This window comes from Lepidochelys kempii, chromosome 3 (genome assembly GCF_965140285.1).
Source record: "Lepidochelys kempii isolate rLepKem1 chromosome 3, rLepKem1.hap1, whole genome shotgun sequence".
In the NCBI taxonomy this organism is placed as follows: Eukaryota; Metazoa; Chordata; order Testudines; family Cheloniidae; genus Lepidochelys; species Lepidochelys kempii.
In genome coordinates, this window is record NC_136382.1 from 141726639 (window position 1) to 141746238 (window position 19600).

At 45.3% G+C, this 19600-nt stretch overlaps 2 protein-coding genes across 2 annotated transcripts in view; one reads left to right on the forward strand and one right to left on the reverse strand.

Annotated features, from left to right (window-relative positions):
* The window catches only part of HNRNPU (heterogeneous nuclear ribonucleoprotein U), a 296139-nt gene that overhangs the window by 108760 nt on the left and 167779 nt on the right, over positions 1-19600 (reverse strand). The window lies entirely within an intron of this gene.
* Positions 1-19600, forward strand: part of CATSPERE (catsper channel auxiliary subunit epsilon) — an 88273-nt gene that overhangs the window by 21175 nt on the left and 47498 nt on the right. The window contains exon 5 of the mRNA XM_073338278.2: positions 2473-2561. Within this exon, the coding sequence (XP_073194379.2) occupies positions 2473-2561 (89 nt within the window). The remainder of the gene's footprint in view (positions 1-2472; positions 2562-19600) is intronic.

Consider the following 19600-nt stretch of genomic DNA (forward strand, 5'->3'; position numbering starts at 1 on the left):
CAAATGCTTTTGTTGCTCTGCACATACTTCTAACAGTTACTGTAACAGTTGCACGTGGAGAACGCAGCTTAAAAAAAAAAGCCAGGGTTTACTATGCAGACAAGGAAAATTATATTTGCTGTTCAGGCGTTTGAAAGTTAAGTGTTACTTAAAATTTTTGAACAAGGCATTTTAAGTTGTTTGTTCTCCTTTATTGGGATAGGTAGCAGAGCAATACCATGAGAGAGGAGTAGAACGGGGAGAAGGCAGAAATGAGACCTTTCAAAGTCTTGGCCCAAGCAAGGGAGCAAGAGGGCGTCATTTGAGTTCCCTGTCGCAGGTGCCAATGGCTGTGGTGCAGCAGTGATAAGCTTGGTAGGGTCAGAAAACACCTCCCCCCACCGACCGCGGTCTCTGCTTCAGTTACGAGGGTTCCTCTCAAGCCAGGTGTTCCTGGACGTCTTTCTCCATCTCCTTTGCCAGGACAACATTGGTTGGTCCCTGGTGGCTGCCTCACCAGGCTAGTGACCCTTCCCTCACATGGAGAGATAAGTAGCTCCTGCCTCTTCGCTGATCAGCCCCGAACTGAGCCAGGCTCCCTCCATTTTTGCCTGCCAGGCCTAGCATTGGCTGCAGGAATTAATTTTAAATTCTTTAAAATTACAACCATTTTAAAGAAGCAAAAGTCACAAACAGTGCAGCAAATAATTGGAATGTCTTCCAGCAAATATTTTCTAAAGATCCAAGGGAGGAATGTGATCAATGATTACTAAGTCCCCCCAAAACAATCTAGTATTCGTAGGCAGGGCTGCCCAGAGGATTCAGGAGGACTGGGGCAAAGCAATTTCAGGGGCTCCTTCCAGTGGCGTAGCCAGGTGGAGCAAACAGGGGGAGCGGACATAAGAAAGGTGCCAGCCGCTTATACTCACCTGGTGGCGCTCCGGGTCTTCGGTGGCACTTTAGCAGCGGGTCCTTCACTCGCTCCGGGTCTTCGGCGGCACTGAAGGACCTGCCGCCGAATTGCCGCCGAAGATCCGGGGCGCCGCCGGGTGAGTAAAAATTAAAAAGGTGCCAAAAATTTTAAAAGGCGCCACTTGTGCTCAGTGGGAGAGTGACCACTGCCCCGCTAGCTACGCTACTGGCCCCTTCCCTGTCTCAGACCTCAGACTTCAGACATTCTCGTTGGGGCCCCTGCAGGGCCTGAGGCCTGGGGCAAATTACCCCACTTCTCCCCACCCCCCCCGGCAGCTCTGTTCGTAGGTCACTCCAATGTAGGATCCCCCCAAAAATAAATCCATACATACTGGACAGTGAACACATATGGACTTTCGACAGTTAATCAGATTAACAGAAAAAAATCTCTTCCAGTGCAATGTTCCTTAGAAGGTGTCTCAGACCTGGTCATGCTCCCCCCTGCCAACCACCCACCAGAGTGCTTTGAGCGGAATCCAGTCCTTTGGATACCTAGGTGTTCTAATCTTCTGTGGGTTTCAGCAGGCTGCTGCACTATTTTCTCCCTTGGCCTCTCTGGCACATTTCTTGGGCACTAACACTCAGTCTACTATGTCTTAGCCTACCTGCCTTAAGGCCCCAGGGTCAGTGCTAACCTGCAAAATACCCCAGTAAACACACCCTCTCCCAGTATCCCAGTGAGGGTGTGAGACTTTTGGGTTATAGTTTAACTCTCTCAGGAGGCAACTGGTAGTTGTGACGTATGTAACACACATGGACATTTTGCACAGGACTCTAATACCATTGCTCTTTTACTTAACAGATAAAGCACAGAAGAGTACAGATCATTTAGAAAATAACAGTAGCTCTCCCTTTCTTTGGGGGTTCATCAGTGCACAAGAAGGCAGGTTTCCCCCTGCCTCATCAGGCTCCTACATGCAGCTCCTCTCAGCTTGATTTGGTGAAAAATGGCTGGGAAGTCCCCAAGTAGAGTAGCTCTTGTATTATTATACCTTCTGTGACATGGAGATTGCGATTCATGCTTCTTTGGTGCCACCATGAGGTCTGGTTCATTTTTTATTGTTCGATGCTGAGGAAAGAGAGAGCTGTAAGAGGAAATAAAAAGGGAATAGATAAGAGGAAACTGTGTCATGATTGAACCGCTCCTATGTTTCTTTCTTCACCAACATTGCATTAAATTGTAATTAAACAATACATTAACAAATGTAACAAACATGAGATATAAAAGTCCTATATGTAGTTACCTGGACACACAAAATACTTGGAGTGAAATCCTGATTCAACTGAAGTCAACGGCAAAGCTGCCATTGACTGAATCGGGTCAGGATTTCACCTTTGGCCTCTAGGGCCCTACTCCTGCAAACACATACGCACATGGCTAGTTTCACTGAATTCAGTAGGACTACTTGTGTACATAAAGATACTTACATATATAAATGTTAACATGATCAGAGCCTAAAGGTGGTAGGTATCATGTCGATCATATACAAACATGAAGTATGTTTTTTTTTCCTGTTTTAGACATTTGAGAATGTGGAACGCTATATGCCTATTTCTGAACATTTGAATTGCTTTTTGTGGTATGTGGTGAAAAGTTCTCCAGCACAGAGGTAGGTGTTTTCATATGAGACCTTCTCTCCATATGTATATATTTGGAGATGTATAATCTAATTGTATTTGGATGTCTTTTGTGATTTGACACAAAAATGGTCAATAATAATTTGTTATGCTGCTCAGTTAAGTTAAAAAGTATGGGCCAGATATAAGGGTTTTCTATAAAAGAAAAGTGGTAGTTAATTCAGGCTTGCAGCTGCTTTGCCTTACTTGAGTAGTGCAAGCAGGCTGGAGTGTTCCAGTGAATCTGGTCCAAAGTGTGTGCAAGCAGTACGTCAGGTAATGTCTTTGTATCTTCTCAGATTTCAGGACAGTGCAAGACAACAGTGAATGAGAGTCGTCGTAGATAATTTGCAAAAAAGTATCTTTTTTTTTAAAACATCCATTACTTAAAAATGGTTTGACTAACTGCCCTAAAACTTTAAAAGAATATCTATTTTAGTTTACCCTGAAAGTAACTTAGAAAAAAATATTTTTTCCCATGCAAAGTTATAAGGGAAGTGAATATAGCCATACACTAAAATTCTAATTACAACTTAAACCATGGCCTGGTCTACACGAGGAAATTAGGTCAGTATAACTGCATCGCTCAGCGCTGTGAAAAATCCACAGCCCAGAGTGAACCAGTTAAACCAACTTAACTCCCAGTGCAGACATCGCTAGGTTGACAGGAGAATTCTCCTGTTGACCTAGCTACCACCTCTTGGGGAGGTGGAGTACCTATGCCAACAGGAGAACCCCTCCTGTCAGCATCTTCACTGAAGCATTACAGCTGTACAGCTGCAATGGTGCTGCTATGCCACTGTAGCGGTTTATGTGTAGACAAGCTCTATGAAACTGCTCTTGAGTGGCTCAATATTTAGGGTCATTTTTAATTACTCAAAGAAAGCTTGACCAGTTTTCTTCCTACTTGGCAGAAAAACAGTTGGAAACAACAGAGCCATTGTTATAAATGATTAATTAGTGGCTAAACCACACACATGCACAGCTGGGACTAGTACTACTGTAATTTAGCTCCACGAATATACAGGTGAAATCCTGGCCCCACTGAAGTCAGCCCGGTTGCCCCATTGACTTCAGTGGGGCTAGGATTTCTCCCCAGGTCTTTACTTCCTAAGCTAAGGGAAATCTGTTAGAGTTGTAATGAATAGACAGAACCTTTTGTTATCTCTAAACTGCAGCCCACTGCCAGAGAGCAAGCTGCTCATAAACACAATGTAACTATTAAAATTAGCACTCCTGGGGGAATTCTGCGACAAAAAATTAAGAATTCTATGCACAATATTTTAAAATTCTGCATATTTTATTTGTCAGAATAACACAATATAATCACACCAGTTTCAATTATTTTTGTAATTTATTTCAAAATACCTGTCAGCAAGTATGTCTGTAACAATACAGCCAACGAAAAAGATTCAGGAAATGATTTTTGACAAATAGATTCCTTATTAGGCATATTAATACAGAACTTTGAGTAATAATTTGTTTAAACTACAATACAGAAATGTATTTCCTGCTCCCCTCAGAAGCAGTGCAAATCCTTAGGGGAATCAGGAGTAATGGAGGAACTGAGGGAGAGGAAAGTAATTTCTGGGAATGAACCTGGAGGGTTTTGATTGTGGGTGGGGTAAGTATGGAACAGGGGTTTTTTGGGGTGGGGGAGGAGACTGTTAGGAAGTTGGGGAGACTCCTTCATGCAGACCCTGGCTGACCTCTAGCTTATCCCATTCAGTCAGGCACATCTGCCCCAGTCCCCATGTGTCTCTGCTCCCCTCTTCGGCCTCCCTTCTTCCCCCATCCCCATGTGTCTCTGCACCCCCACTTGGCCACCCCTCTTCCTCCAGTCCCCATGTGTCCCTGCACCCCCTTCCCCCCATCCCCAGGCATCCCAGCACCCCCACTCAGCCACCCTGATCCCCATGTGTCCCTGTACCCCCTCCCTCTGTCCCCAGATGTTCCTGCACCGCTCCCCATGTGTCCCTGCACCCCCACTCAGCCACCCCCCACCCCCATCCCCATGTGTCCCTATACCCCCACTCCCATTCAGCCCCAGCCTCAGTCTGTCCCTGCCCACTAGCCCAGTCTGTGTGGCTCCCCCAGAAGCCCCATGTCCCTCCCATATCCTGTGCCTCCTCACCTGGCCCAGCGGGCATATTGCTTTGAGAAATGCAGCCACTGTTCCACCCACTTGGGTGCTACCACCAGTGAGCCAGTTGCCCTCTGTTCTGGCTCTACAGTAGCCCCTGGTGGGAAAAAGATATAATTGCAGCACCTCTCTGACAGAAAGTATTTTCTGCAGAGAAAAAAAACCTGCAGGGGACATACATTCTGCATGTGCACAGTGGTGCAGAATTCCTGGAGGAGTAAAATTAGATAAAACATTAATTAATAACTTTACTTAATTACAACCGATTTTGTTCATATAGAGAGTTTCTTCTTACTATGTGGAAAGTTTGTCAGGGTAGTAATAAGCCCTTTTTATGCTAGTAGGACATAAAGAAATGCCAGATGTGAGTCAATGTTTCTTATGAGGGTGATATTTTAATGACTTGTAACTCAAAACCTAACAATAAGACAGCTTAACCAATTTTCTTCAAACTTTGCTGAAAAATTTTTCTTAGCTTTCTGAATAAAACTGGCAAGGTCCAGGTCAAGACAGTAGCCTATGTTGCCCCTTTTTGGGCTAAACAGTTAGCCCACATTTGAGGACTTGCCAGGTTGTTTCCGTACTTCTTCTTATGTGGCATCTCTGTAACTAGATGTTTGCAACCATGTTAGCCCATTCTGTATGGTCCTCTGCTAATCACTTTGTGGATGAATAGTCCTTTTGATCCACCCAGAATACATCGTCCATCCTAGCTCTTTTTTCTGTCTTGCATTCTTCTACTATCAACTTTCTCTTCCAGGGCCTGAAAACATGCATCACCTATTGAACCTCTTAAAATGTGTCCTGCAAATCAAATCTTTTTTCATAAGATTTCCAACTAATGTTTGCTGAGTTGTTTTTGGTAGGAGGATACATTGATGATGATACTAGTTGTATATTTATTTGATGCTGTCCTGTTTATTTACAAAGAATGTACAAAAAGTCCTGTTTCCTTGAACATAGTAGAAAAACAACAGCAGGCAGTTTCCTGGCTCACATTTTCCAAGCTTGTCTTTCTTGAAGTAATGTACTCCAAGGAACTCTGTCTCTCTGCTCCCCATCAGGGCCACGCTCAAACTGCTTGTCTGGCTTTCTGCCTCTCACACACCCAAACAAACATAGCTGCAACCAATCAATCTCCTAACTCTTGCTTTTGCAGTCAGTCCCAGGGAAACCCATCAGCCTACATGCCGTCTGAGCTTCTGATAGACCTCGTCATACAGCCTTGGGTAATGTCTTCCTATTGTTTCCAGTTGTCAGTACATAAAGGTTGTTTGAAATATTGTTGTAGCCGTGTTGGTCCCAGGATATTAGAGAGACAAGATAGATGAGGTAATATTTTTTTATGTGTTAACTACTTATGCTAGACAGTCTATTTCACCTTGTATTTAGCTGTGACTTTCTGGGTATGTCTACACTGTGATAAAAGCCACAGCTGTGGCTGGCTCAGGTCAGCTGGCTCAGGCTTGTGGTTCTCGGGCTACAGGGCTATAAAATTGCAATACAGATGTTTGGGCTCCGGCTGGACCCTGGACTATAAAACCCCACAAGGGGGGAGAGTCAGAACCCAGGCTCCAGCCTGAGCCCAAACATCTACACTTCAATTTGTAGTCAAGCTCTATGAGCCCTTGTCAGTTGACTTGGGTGCCCTGGGTTTTTTGATCACAGTGTAGATGTACCCTTTGAGTACCTTTCTCAGACCTGAAGAAGAGCTCTTTGTACATGGCTGCGCGTGAACTGCTGGCTGGGGGAGGCTAGCTCCCAGACCTGCCCCTTCAGCCTGAAGCCTGCCCCTTCCACCCCTCCAGCCCAGGCTAGCTCCCCCAGCCCCAGAGTGCTCCCTCCCCAGCCCTGGAGCGGGCAGCACGGCCCCTCCAGCCCCGGAGCACTGGGAGGGCAGGCAACACAGCCACAGCCCACCCCAGCCCCAGAGCGATGGGCGGGCAGGCTGCACAGCCCCAGCGTCCCCAGCCCCAGAGCACCAGGAGGGTAGGTAGCAAGGCCCAAGCTGGGGCCACCCCACAGGGAGCCTGGAGCAGCCAGACAGAGCAGAAGCAGGAGGTGGGAACTGGGGGCAGAGTGTGGGCAGCTAGATTCCCTCTGCCCCAGCCCTGAGCCCCCTCTCACACTCCAAACCCTTCCGCCCCACCCCCGCCACACATCACCTCCATATTGGTGCACATAACAAAATTAATTCTGCACACGGATGTAAAAAATTAGAAGGAACATTGGAGGGCGGGGCCATGCCTGACTGTCTGGGGAGGCACAGCCTCCCCCAGCCTATGGTACCCGCCGCCCATGTCTGTGTAGCTCAAAAGCTTGTCTCCTTCACCAACAGAAATTGGTCCAGTAAAAGCTATTACCTCATCCACCTTGTCTCAGTACATAAAAGGAAATTTAATTGCTCCTTCCCGTTAACCTGAAAGAAAGGTGATTAACACACACATCATCAGTTTTAACAAGGTCTCTGTTTGTCCTTGATGGCAGCCATTAACGCCTTCCAATACAACAACAAATTAGAGATCAAATTTGATCAAACTTTTTTCTCCGTTGTGTAAGGGCATGCCTACCCTTAATTTTGGAGGGTATGTCTTCACTAGCAACATTAAAGTGCTGCTGCAGCCCCAGCGCTTTAGTGTGGCTGTGTAGTTGTGGCACCAGCGGTGGGAGAGAGGTCTCCCAGCACTATAACAAACCCACCTCCACAAGGGGAGTAGCTACCAGCTCTGGAAGCACAGCTATCAGTGCTGGTGCACTGTCTACACTGCCACTTCACAGCGCTGAAACTTGCAGCGCTCGGGGGGGGGGGGGGGTTCACACCCTGAGCAAGAAAGTTGCAACACTGTAAAACGGCCTAAGTTGATCTAACTTATGTCGTCATACAGCTGCCACAGTAATTACATCACTTGCACATGTCTACACTTTGCTCCTTGTGTGCGTCCTCACCGGGAGCATTTGTATCACTTGTACTGTCAGTGTGGGGCATTGTGGGATGGCGTTTGAGAGCCAGTAACAATGGTTGTAAGCAACACAGTGTCTACACTGACACTGCATTGACCTAACTACATTACTGTTGACCTATGCCTCTCATGAAGGTGGAGTTATTAAGTCAGCGTAGTGAAGCAGTTATGTCGGCGGGAGCAAAATGTTATTATAAATACTTACATAGTTAGGTTGACGTAAGCTGCCTTACGTTGACCTAACTCTGTAGCGTAGACCAGGCCAGAGTTACCCTAACTAGTTTGTCTAGGAAATGTTGTGATGGAGCTCACGTGCCCCTCATTGATATGGAGAGGGTTAACTCCACTCTCTGGGCCGAGGAGGCCATGCCCTCACGGCCCTGCTGGGCATGCTCCAGCTGCGGACTATGTATAAAAGAAAGCAGCTCAGCTCATTCAGGGCTGGCCACCAAAGAGAGGATGCATGCTGCAAGCTCCAGCCCAGGAATCGCAGAAGCCCCAGACGACAGGAGCCAGGGATGCTGAGACTCCAGAGAACACCCAAGGCAAGGCGGAGCTGTTGGCAGCCGCCCTGAGTGAGGAGTCCAGAGCCCACGGAGATGCCTGGGACCCTGGCATCAGGAACCGGGTAGGAAGTAGCTCAGGGAGACTAGTTGTGGTGCCAAGTGGAGTCAGCGTGTTTTGGGCGGATTCCCCGCTGACATACTTGCCACTAGGCCACACAGTCCCACGGAAGGTGCAGTGATACTGACTCTGGCTACTAGGCCACACAGCACTGACAGAGGGGACAGCCCAACTGACTCTTGCTACTAGACCACACAGCATTACTGAGCCAGGGAGCCACCTCGACTCTGACTACTAGGCCACACGGCCCTGAGAGAGGGCAACCCTATCAGTCCTGTCTATTGGGCCACACAGCTCTGAGAGAGGGCAGCCCTGACTCTTGCCACAAGGCCATACTGCCTTGCTGAGCCAAGCGGCCACACTGACTCTGAACACTCAGCGATACACCCCAACCGAACCAGAAAGCCATTTTGATTCGGGCCATTGGGCCCCATGGCCGTGTGGGAAGGGACCGTCACCCTGACTCTGACCATTGAGCCATACAACTGAGAGAGAGAGAGTAGCCATATTGACTTTTACCATTTGTCTTCACCACGGTGGTCAAGACAAACCAAGTAAGCATTCCACTGCGGCAAAGTAATTACTCCACCCCACCCCACCCCAAGAGGGGACAGGGTGCACTTGCCCCACAACACATGTCTACAGTACAAAATTATGTTGACCTATGTTACGTCAGCATACAGCTGCCGCAGTAATTAAATTGCTTTTGTGTGTTCACACTATGCTCCTTGTGTCAATGTTGTGCATCCTCACTAGCAGCGCTTGCATCGATGTAGAGAGCAGTGCACCATGGGTAGCTATCCCTGTGTGTAACTCACCACAATCTAGCGCAGGGTGTTTGGGGAATATTTTGCCATGCCACATGGGGCCAAACTGAGTCATCCAGGAGTGACTGGGAGCATAATTTCAACATCCCGTAATGCATTGTTTTCTATCCCATAATTTCATCTGCATCCCATAACATTTCGCAGTTCTTTTCAAAATCCCTGAAAACGCGCATGTCCTTCCTGACTGTCCACCATCTGTGTCAGAAACATGAATCCTGCACAGCTCTGCACAGTTGTGATAAGTGTTGTGAGCATGGGGAACCTGATCCTGCAGTATCTGCAGAGCTGCCAGAGTAGCCGTGGGGAACATGATGATTCCTTGGAGGCTAGATTGCTATGTGATATAGAAAGAAATAATTCAGGATTGTTGGTGGCATTCACGAGGCAGCGGCAGACGGTGGAGCGCTGGTTCTGAGTCTGAGAAACAAGCACTGACTGGTGGGATCGCATTGTCATGCAGGGTTGGGATGACAAGTAGTGGCTGCAGAACTTTCAGATGTGCAAAGCTACATTCCTGGATCTGTGTGCAGAACTTGCCCCAGCCCTCCAGTGCAGTGACACCAAAATGAGATCTGTACTGACAGCGGAAAAGCAAGTGACTACTGCTCTGGGGGAACTTGCAGTGCCCAACTGCTACTGATCACTCAGGAATCAACTTGGACCCTCTACTACACAGCAGCCAAGGTCCGTTCCCTGCACCTTGCTGACTTTCCTTGAGCTGCTTCCATGATTCCTGACCCTCCCCATTCCTCTGCATTTGCCAGTCTCTTCACTCCCTCCTCCTAGGGAGTAACTTTAGGCAACTCGTCTCTGCAGTCCCCAAACACACCTCCCTTCTCCCAGGGAGTGACTGCAGACTCCTTCCCTGCAGTCCCCTCTGCTTCCAGTTTCCTGATTTTTGTAGAAGTCCCACCTATCCCTCACAGATGAGCTTCTCCCTAATTACCTGCCTTCAGCCTATAGCTCCCCATTTGCAACCTAATTAGCTGATTGAGCCCATATGGCCCAATTCAGCTCTTGCAGGGCCATTTGGGGGAGCACACTGTATCATAGGGCTGCAGAAGGAGGCATGCACAGGACTGTTGAACCTGAAGGTCAACAAGAGTCTGCAGCATGGCTGTTTACTGCTTGAGAAGTGCTAGAAACTCCTGCTGCACATCCCTCTCCTTTTCCTGTGCCTTTTTCATCTCCACTCTATCCCTGGCTACGCTGTCTCCAAGCCTTCTGTTCGGTGTCCGAAGAAGCAGAGGCTTGCAGGATCTCTTGGAACATGTCGTCCTATGTCCTCTTCCTTCTTCTCCTTATCTGGCTGAGCCACTCTGCTTGTATGGATAGAGGGACCCCATCCTGAAATAAATCTTTCCTTAACCCCCTCTTCTGGCCTTCAGACCACCCCCTAACCTCTCCAAGCTCATCATCAGAAGCAAGCTCCCCACAGACCAGGGCACACCAACTCCAAGTGGCACCAGACTCTGCCAGAACAACAGATACAAAACCTGCAGATCTCCTACAGTGCTCAGCACCCTGCACAACCCCCCTTTCAAGATCCCTTGAAAGGTCCCTTGAAATATGTGTTAACTACTTATGCAAATCAATCTGTTCCATCTTGTATTGAGCTCTGATGCTCTGAGTATGTTTCCCAGACCTGAAGAAGAGCTCTGTGTAAGCTCAAAGACTTGCCTCTGTCACCAACAGAAGTTGGTCCAATAAAAAATATTACACCTTGTCTCTCCAATATATGGAATGAAAACATAAAGCAATTGTTCTGCTCCCAGCATAGCTGTGGGCCCCCTGGCCTTTGGCAGTTTAGTGGTCAGGGTCTCCTCACTACCTAAGGACATCCACAGGGCCTCCCACCTGCTCGCAGTCCTCCACTGCACTGTCTGCAGTCTGGACTGTAATTACAGGAGGGTGTTCTCCTAGCATTCTCCTAGTCCCAGTCACCCTAATGAAGCTAGGCCCTCATCTATATTGCCTAGCTAGTAATCATCAGACCCAATCACCTGACACTGCCCAGGTGGATCTGATGATTCCCAGCACCTGCTTTGGGATCCACCCTGGAACAGGGCTGGCTGTTCCTTGGCCCCCTTTACTGTTAAAGGTGCAGATTTCCCTTCCGAACCAATGCCACACCAACCAAAATTGGCAACCTCTAGGGTCATTCCAGTACCAATGGCTATGGTACCATCCTTAATATCTACTATAGTACCCACTAGGGAGAGATCTATGATGGCACTGACCATTGCACTGGTACCAATGTATATGATCCCAGTACTGTCAACTTCTACAGCATTCACTGATTTGACAGAACTTAGAATCACTCCGAAACTAGTGTCACCCTTGAATGCATCTGCTTTATCAGATATTTCATGATCTGCCCTGATACTGGAGACTATGGCATTGGTTATGAAAATTTCCCTCCATTTATCTTCATCTCAGGGGAAGCCTGTCAGCCCTCCTCAAGTTCCAGTGATTCCAAGGGGAACTGCACCTCCAGTTGAACAAGTCTACTCTTCATCTGCTGCCTCTAGCAACAGTACTTTTCCAAGCTCACAGCCATACTCTTCTAACTATTCAAGAGTTCGAGATCACCGCAAGAGAAGTTCTTAATCTGAACAATATACAGGACATGCTACAGATGCTTCTCATGTGCCTTGGATGCCACTTCCCCAACATTAAATGCCATACCTTTGTGATTTCCAGTCATAGTTGTACTGGCCTTCCTGGACCCCACAATTTCAGTATCCACCCCCTTTGAAAGTTCCTTGTGCAAGATCAAGGGACAAGTCACCATCTGCACAAACTCACAGAGCTCCACACTTGCCTTGCAAGCAGAACATTTTAACAGAGGAACAGGAGCACAAGACCAGAACAGGAGACCAGTCATTCCTTCTACCCCATTTACAGAGGATGACTTTAGAGCATTCAGAGACATTCTGAAGAGGATGGCAGAGATGCTTGAGATTCCTCTTGAGGTGATGGAGGGAAATCTTGTACATTTTCTTAATATTCTTCAGCCAGTAACTCAGGGTTGTGTTGCAATGTCAATAAATGAAGGTATTTTGGACTTGACAAAAAATCTGTGGGCTATACCTGTGTCACTCTCTGCAATATTTAGGAGAGAGGACCACAGATATCAAGTCCCATCCAAAAGGTATGAGTATTTTTATACTCCTCCTACCCCAGGTTCTTTGGTTATGACTGCCGCACAGGTTTGATTGATTTAAATCAAAGTGACTTAAATCACCTATTTTAATAATATTTAAATCAGCAAGCAGGAACTTTGATTTAAATAATCAATTTTAATCTTTTTTTGAATTTGTACTTTTTAGTTATTTTCCTAAAGAAAGATTGATTCTCATTGGCTAAAAGTTTATTTGCAACTAAATATAACCTCATCTCCACTAGAATTAGAAAGAAGTGTTGGACATATTTGGGACATGTACTCTGGATGCCAAAACACAGACTCCCACATGAAGCTGTCAAGTAGAAACCAACTGGTGTGAGGAAACATGGGCCCCCAAGAGAAACCTAAAGAAGAACTCTGAGCAGGGAGGGCAGAACAGTCAATTTCAACAACATTGAGCAGATGGAGGCAGGCAGCAGTACATGAGAGAAGGATGGAAGAGACTAGTTTCAGCCCTGTGCACCAGTACTGACATGAGAAGGATATAATAATAACCTTTACACTAAATTTGGTACTTCTATTTTCTCACCAGAAGGTGTGACCCTAACAGCCCCTAAATGCCCACTGGCAAATGGTTCACTGTCAAGTAACAGCAGTTCCTATCAAACTTGACAAATTTACTATGCCTAACATATTGCTGTCATTATATTTACCTATAAAGAATGTGGTGTGACATATCAAATGAAAGCAGGTCACAAACTGGTCATTAATGGCATTGTGAAATGTATGTATTAACAAGGAATTATGGATACTTACAGATACTATGCTTTAAAGTCTATACCCAAACAAAGGGGGAAACAGGTTTTCTTCCAGACAGGAGGGAAGATAGTTATCTCCCTTTCTGTAATGTAAATTGAGCATGATGATGCCAGAGACAATGGACAGCTTATTTGCATCAGAGGTAAGCAGGAGGAACAAATTAACATGTGGATGTGAAGTGAGCATGGGAAGTGTCAAGGTTCCTTCCCCACTCTGAACTCTAGGGTACAGATGTGGGGACCTGCATGAAAGACCCCCTAAGCTTATTCTTACCAGTTTAGGTTAAAAACTTCCCCAAGGTACAAACTTTGCCCTTGGATTAGGCAAAACACTGCCGCCACCAAGTGTTTTAAACAAAGAACAGGGAAAGAGACCACTTGGAGATGTCTTCCCACAAAATATCCCGCCCAAGCCCTACACCCCCTTTCCTGGGGAAGGCTTGATAATAATCCTCACCAATTGGTACAGGTGAACACAGACCCAAACCCTTGGATCTTAAGAACAATGAAAAATCAATCAATGAAAAATCAAACAATGAAAAATCAAAAACCGGCATATACATTCCATCCAGCACAGCTTATTTTACAAGCCATTAAATGAAAGAAAATCTAACGCATTTTCTAGCTAGATTACTTACTAACTTTACAGGAGTTGTAAGGCTTGCATTCCTGATCTGTTCCCAGCAAAAGCATCACACAGACAGACCGAACCCTTTGTTCCCCCGCCCTCCAGATTTGAAAGTGTCTTGTCCCCCCATTGGTCATTTTGGGTCAGGTGCCAGCGAGGTTACCTTAGCTTCTTAATCCTTTACAGGTGAAAGGATTTTTCCTCTGGCCAGGAGGGATTTTATAGCTCTGTATACAGAAAGGTGGTTACCCTTCCCTTTACATTTATGACAGGAATGCACTGGAGTCTGAACCCCAGGGCTTCATCCTGACTCTGGTGACAAAGATGATAAATTTTGGGGTATATAAGAAGAAGCAAAAAGACATTTTAGTTATCCATCACTGAGGAAACAAAGAGGTCAACGCTCTTTGCATCCATAAACAGTAGATCTCCAGTCATGTGGGTTAGTGGCACTGAGAAGTGGTTGTGGGTGAGCAAAAGTGCTTTAGACAAAGACTGGAGCCTGATAAGGTTATATGTAGTCTCTTAGAAATGTTTTATACTTTTGTTTCATTTGTAACCATTTATGTTTCTATTATTTTTGCTTAGTATCACTTAAATCTTTTGTTATTTATTAATAAAAACTTATTCTTGGTTTTGCTATAAATTCATCTCAGTGCTGTAATATTAAAGTAAAGTGAAAAGGAGTACTTGTGGCACCTTAGAGACTAACCAATTTATTTGAGCATAAGCTTTCGTGAGCTACAGCTCACTTATGCTCAAATAAATTGGTTAGTCTCTAAGGTGCCACAAGTACTCCTTTTCTTTTTGCGAATACAGACTAGCACGACTGCTACTCTGAAACCTGTCATTAAAGTAAAGTGTTTGTGCTTAGCTGAGCTAACAGGATGGTGTGCATACTGTCTCTTTGGAGACAGCGGACCTGGTAATTTCTGTGGTATCCAGTGGCAGGCAGGATACGGGAGAGGAATGCTCTTCAAGGGGGCCCAAAAGGTTGGGGTGCACCTAATGTTAACCTGCAAGGCAAGGGTTGGACTAGCAGAGGCCTGAGGAGAGTGCTTGTGTGGCTGAAAGGTTGATGTTGTACTGGAGCTAACAAACCCAGCTATCACAAGATAGACTCTTACGCTGGAGGTAGGGGGTAACAAGGTCACCCACAGTCCTGCGCATATTAAGAAAGTGTCACAGGAGGATACACTATATTTGTACACAATTATTTAAGCAATTGTGTATCTTAACTGACATTTATTCAGATTCTTAACTTTTAGGTTTTATTATGTTAGAAAATGGTGAACAATGCTTTTCTTATTTACTAGATGGCGATTTATTTCTACAGGAATGGTGTATTCTGTATCAAGTCAACCTTTATGTATTTCAGGGGATAACAACTATTTGGCAGATCATCTGACCAAAAGAGTGATGCTGATGTCTGAGTGGTCCCTAAAAGACTTCCTTGTGCATCAGCTCTTTCAAAAATGAGTAGTCTCGTGGGTAGATCTGTTTGCGACCAGGAAAAACAGGAAGTCTCACAGCTTTTGCTCTTAAGGGGTAATGAGTCTGAGGTCTATATCCAACACTTTTCCAGGAATGCATGCCTTCTCACCATTTCCGTTTAGTCCAAGGATCCTTTGAAAACTGAGGCAAGACAAGACATGTCTGATTTTAATAGCTTCAGCATAGCCACGCCAATTTTTTTTTTTTTTAGAACTTCTATCTCTCCTGACAGGTTTCAGAGTAACAGCCGTGTTAGTCTGTATTCGCAAAAAGAAAAGGAGTACTTGTGGCACCTTAGAGACTAACCAATTTATTTGAGCATGAGCTTTCGTGAGCTACAGCTCACTTCATCGGATGCATACCGTGGAAACTGCAGCAGACTTTATATATACACAGAGAATATGAAACAATACCTCCTCCCACCCCACTGTCCTGCTGGTAATAGCTTATCTAAAGTGATCATCAGGTGGGCCATTTCCAGCACAAATCCAGGTTTTCTCACCCTCCACCCCCCCACACAAATTCACTCTCCTGCTGGTGATAGCCCATCCAAAGTGACAACTCTTTACACAATGTGCATGATAATCAAGTTGGGATATTTATTTGGGCTACAAATATTTGGGCTACAAATACAAATACATATACAAATACAATATACAAATACAAATATTTGGGCTACAAATAGCCCAACTTGATTATCATGCACATTGTGTAAAGAGTTGTCACTTTGGATGGGCTATCACCAGCAGGAGAGTGAATTTGTGGGGGGGGGGGGTGGAGGGTGAGAAAACCTGGATTTGTGCTGGAAATGGCCCACCTGATGATCACTTTAGATAAGCTATTACCAGCAGGACAGTGGGGTGGGAGGAGGTATTGTTTCATATTCTCTGTGTATATATAAAGTCTGCTGCAGTTTCCACGGTATGCATCCGATGAAGTGAGCTGTAGCTCACGAAAGCTCATGCTCAAATAAATTGGTTAGTCTCTAAGGTGCCACAAGTACTCCTTTTCTTTTTATCTCTCCTGAACAAACCATGGATAACATTTCTATCTCTGCCAGACAGTCTCACAAAATCATGGTCTAGTCCTTCATGCAGACCTGTTGCTTCTACATCTGACAACATGGCTGTTGCATGGCTAACATCAGTAGACAGAAGTTGCTCTGCACCGGTCTGAGATTTGCTTTTACAGAGCAGAAAGCCCTCCACTTGGCACACATGTGGTGCAGAATGGAAACATTTTTCCTCTTGGGCAGCTCAACAACAGCTTAGCCCATTACGATCTTCGATTCCTGATATATTGAATTATATCTTTAATGCATTCAGGACAATCGATTAGCTTGATTTAAGTGCATTTAACAGCAATATCTGCTCTTCACCAACCCATCCAAAATTACTCTGTCTTTTCACACACTGCTGCTCAAAGGTTCCTGAAAGGGTTATTACACATTTTCACACCTGATACTGTTGCGGTTCAATGACAAGACAGCACAGAGCTTTAAGCAAGCAAACAGGCTCGTCTGCCAACGGACTTCTGCCTGTCAGCTTTCCACCCTCTCCTTTATTCTTTTTCTCTCCCCCCGCGCATTACATTCTCCAACAGATAAAAGGAATACACTGGCTTTGTTTAACATTCTTATTTACCAATTTCTATTTACCGCATTCCTTGCTCTCGGGCCTTGAGCCCAGTCCTGGGAGGCTTCCCACGGTTCATGTCATCTGGGCGAGATTCCAAGGTTCATGCCCTTGAGAAGAGCTGTGTGTGCACAGCTCCTGCACAACACTCCGGGTGTGCCCTGAATGTTGCCAGGCGCATGAACCTTGTATGAATCCTACATGATACGAAAAGTTTTCGTACTTGGGATCTGAATTTAGTACTTACCTTGTTGATTGGTTGGCTATTTGAACCCATGCCATCGTGTTCACTTAATCACCTGACCATCACTATGGTGTTCCCAATGACAATCACTTATGCATGGAAATTGTATGAAATTCAGGCTCTGATTGCTGGTCCCCTATAGACAGTCTTCCATACAGACAGAGTAATTATGAGTATGACTACACTGCACACAAAAAAAAAACCTGTGTCAGCATGCCTCAGCACCTCAGCCAGGCTCACACAATGGGGCTAAAAATAGCAGTGTAAATGTTCCTATTCTGGCTGAAGCTTGGGCTCTGAGACCCTTAGCCCCATAGTGCAAGCTTTGTGAGCCCGAGAAGTGGACCTGGGCTTTAAGACTTGCTGATGTGGGTTGTTTTTATTTTTTGCAGTGTAGACATACACTTCATCCAAAGATTAAATTTAAGGTTGTCTCCAGTTTTCACATCAATCACATTGTCCATCTACCAGTTTTTTTACATAAGAATGGCCATACTGAGTCAGACCAATGGTTCATCTAGCCCAGTATCCTGTCTTCTGACAATGGCTAAGGCCAGATGCTTCAGAGGGAATGAACAGAACAGGGCAATTATTTAGTGATCCATCCCCTGTATCCAGTCCCAGCATCTGGCAGTCAAAGGCTTAGGGACATCCAGAGCACAGAGTTGCATCACTGACCATGTTGGCTAATAGCCATTGATGTAACTGTCCTCCATGAACTCTAATTCTTTTTTTAAACCAGTTATACTTTCCCCTAAATCTCATTCCTTTCTGGTAGAGGCAAGACTTCATAGCCTGAACATGAAGAAGGCAGCACTGTCCTATTATCTCCCCAGGACAAAACAATTTTGTAAACCCTTAAGACTCTTTGTGACATTTGGGGGCAGGTCCAAAGATCAGGTGGTTGTGAAACATAGACATTCTAAGTGGATTTCAAGCTGTATTAGGGTGTCCTATGATACTAAGAAATTGACTCCTCCCTCTCACATTAAGACATGTTCTTCCAGAACTCAAGCAGCCTCAGCAGCATGCCTTACCAGAGTCCCTATAGCTGAAATTTACAGAGCAGCTACATGGAGTTCTGCCCACACTGTCGCCAACCATTACATCTTGGTGTAATCTTCCAGATTAGATGTTCAATTTGGTCAAGCAATGCTGCAATCTTTGTTTCAATAAGCTCCAAACTCCCACCTCCTAAAGGAGTTGCCTCCTAGCTAATCACCAAGAGTGGGATCCACAGGTACAAATACTCAAAGAAAGAAAGATTACTTTCCTTAAAATAACTGTAGTTCTTCAAAAAGAAAAGGAGTACTTGTGGCACCTTAGAGACTAACAAATCTATTTGAGCATAAGCTTTCATGAGCTACAGCTCACTTTAGAGACTGGGAGCTCCCAAAAGCTTATGCTCAAATAAATTTGTTAGTCTCTAAGGTGCCACAAGTACTCCTTTTCTTTTTGCGAATACAGAGTAACACGGCTGCTACTCTGAAACCTGTAGTTCTTCAAGATATTCTGTACATGTAGATTCCATATGTGATGGGTTCGGTCACAGAGACCTGCTTGGTACTGTTACCTGATGTGCTGAAACTACCTCTGAGCCTGTTTTCCCTGTCAGCTTGGGACCCCAGAACCCTGTCTTGTTGAGCCTGACACGCTAGCCTGCTGCAACACAGACCCAGGGTCTGAACCATGTCCCCAAAGCTGCAGGCTTTAGCTGAACACCATTCAGCAGATACTCCTGTCTCCAGCACCCAGATATCCAGCTCCCAATGGGATCCAAACCCCAAATAAATCCGTTTACCCTGTATAAGCTTTATGCAGAGTAAAACTCATAAATTGTCTGCTCTCTATAACACCGACAGAGAGATATGCACAGCTGTTTGCTCCCCCAGGTATTAATTACTTACTCTGGTTAATACTCTGGGTTAAGCAAAAAGTGATTTTATTAAGTATAAAAAGTAGGATTTAAGTGGTTCCAAGTAATAACAGACAGAACAAAGTAAGTTACTAAGTAAAATAAATCAAAATACGCAAGGCTAACTTAATACACTAAGGATCTAATTACTAATACTAACTTCTCACCCTAGATGTTATCTCAGGTACAATCCTTTTCAGACCAACGTTGTGGTGTATGGCCTGGTCCAGCAATCACTCAGACCCCCCGTAGTTACAGTCCTTTGTTCCAGTTTCTTTCAGGCATCTCTGGGGTGGAGAGGCTGTCTATAGACCGAATTCTCTCTCTTGTGGGCGGAAACCTCTTTGTTTTTCTGTGCAAAGTCACAACAACAAGATGGAGTTTGTAGCCACCTGGGCAAGTCACATATCCATGAATGATTCAGCTTTTTGCAGGCCGATGCCATTGTCTACATATTAGTTTGAATGTTTCCAGGAAAGCTCAGATGTGGATTGGTGTCTCCCAAAGTCCATTGTCGGTTAAGTGTTTCTTGATTGGGCACTTACTGAGAGTAGTCCTTTCTCAAGAAGCTGACCAGATGGTTCACTGAGAATCAAACACATTGGGATACTTAGAATC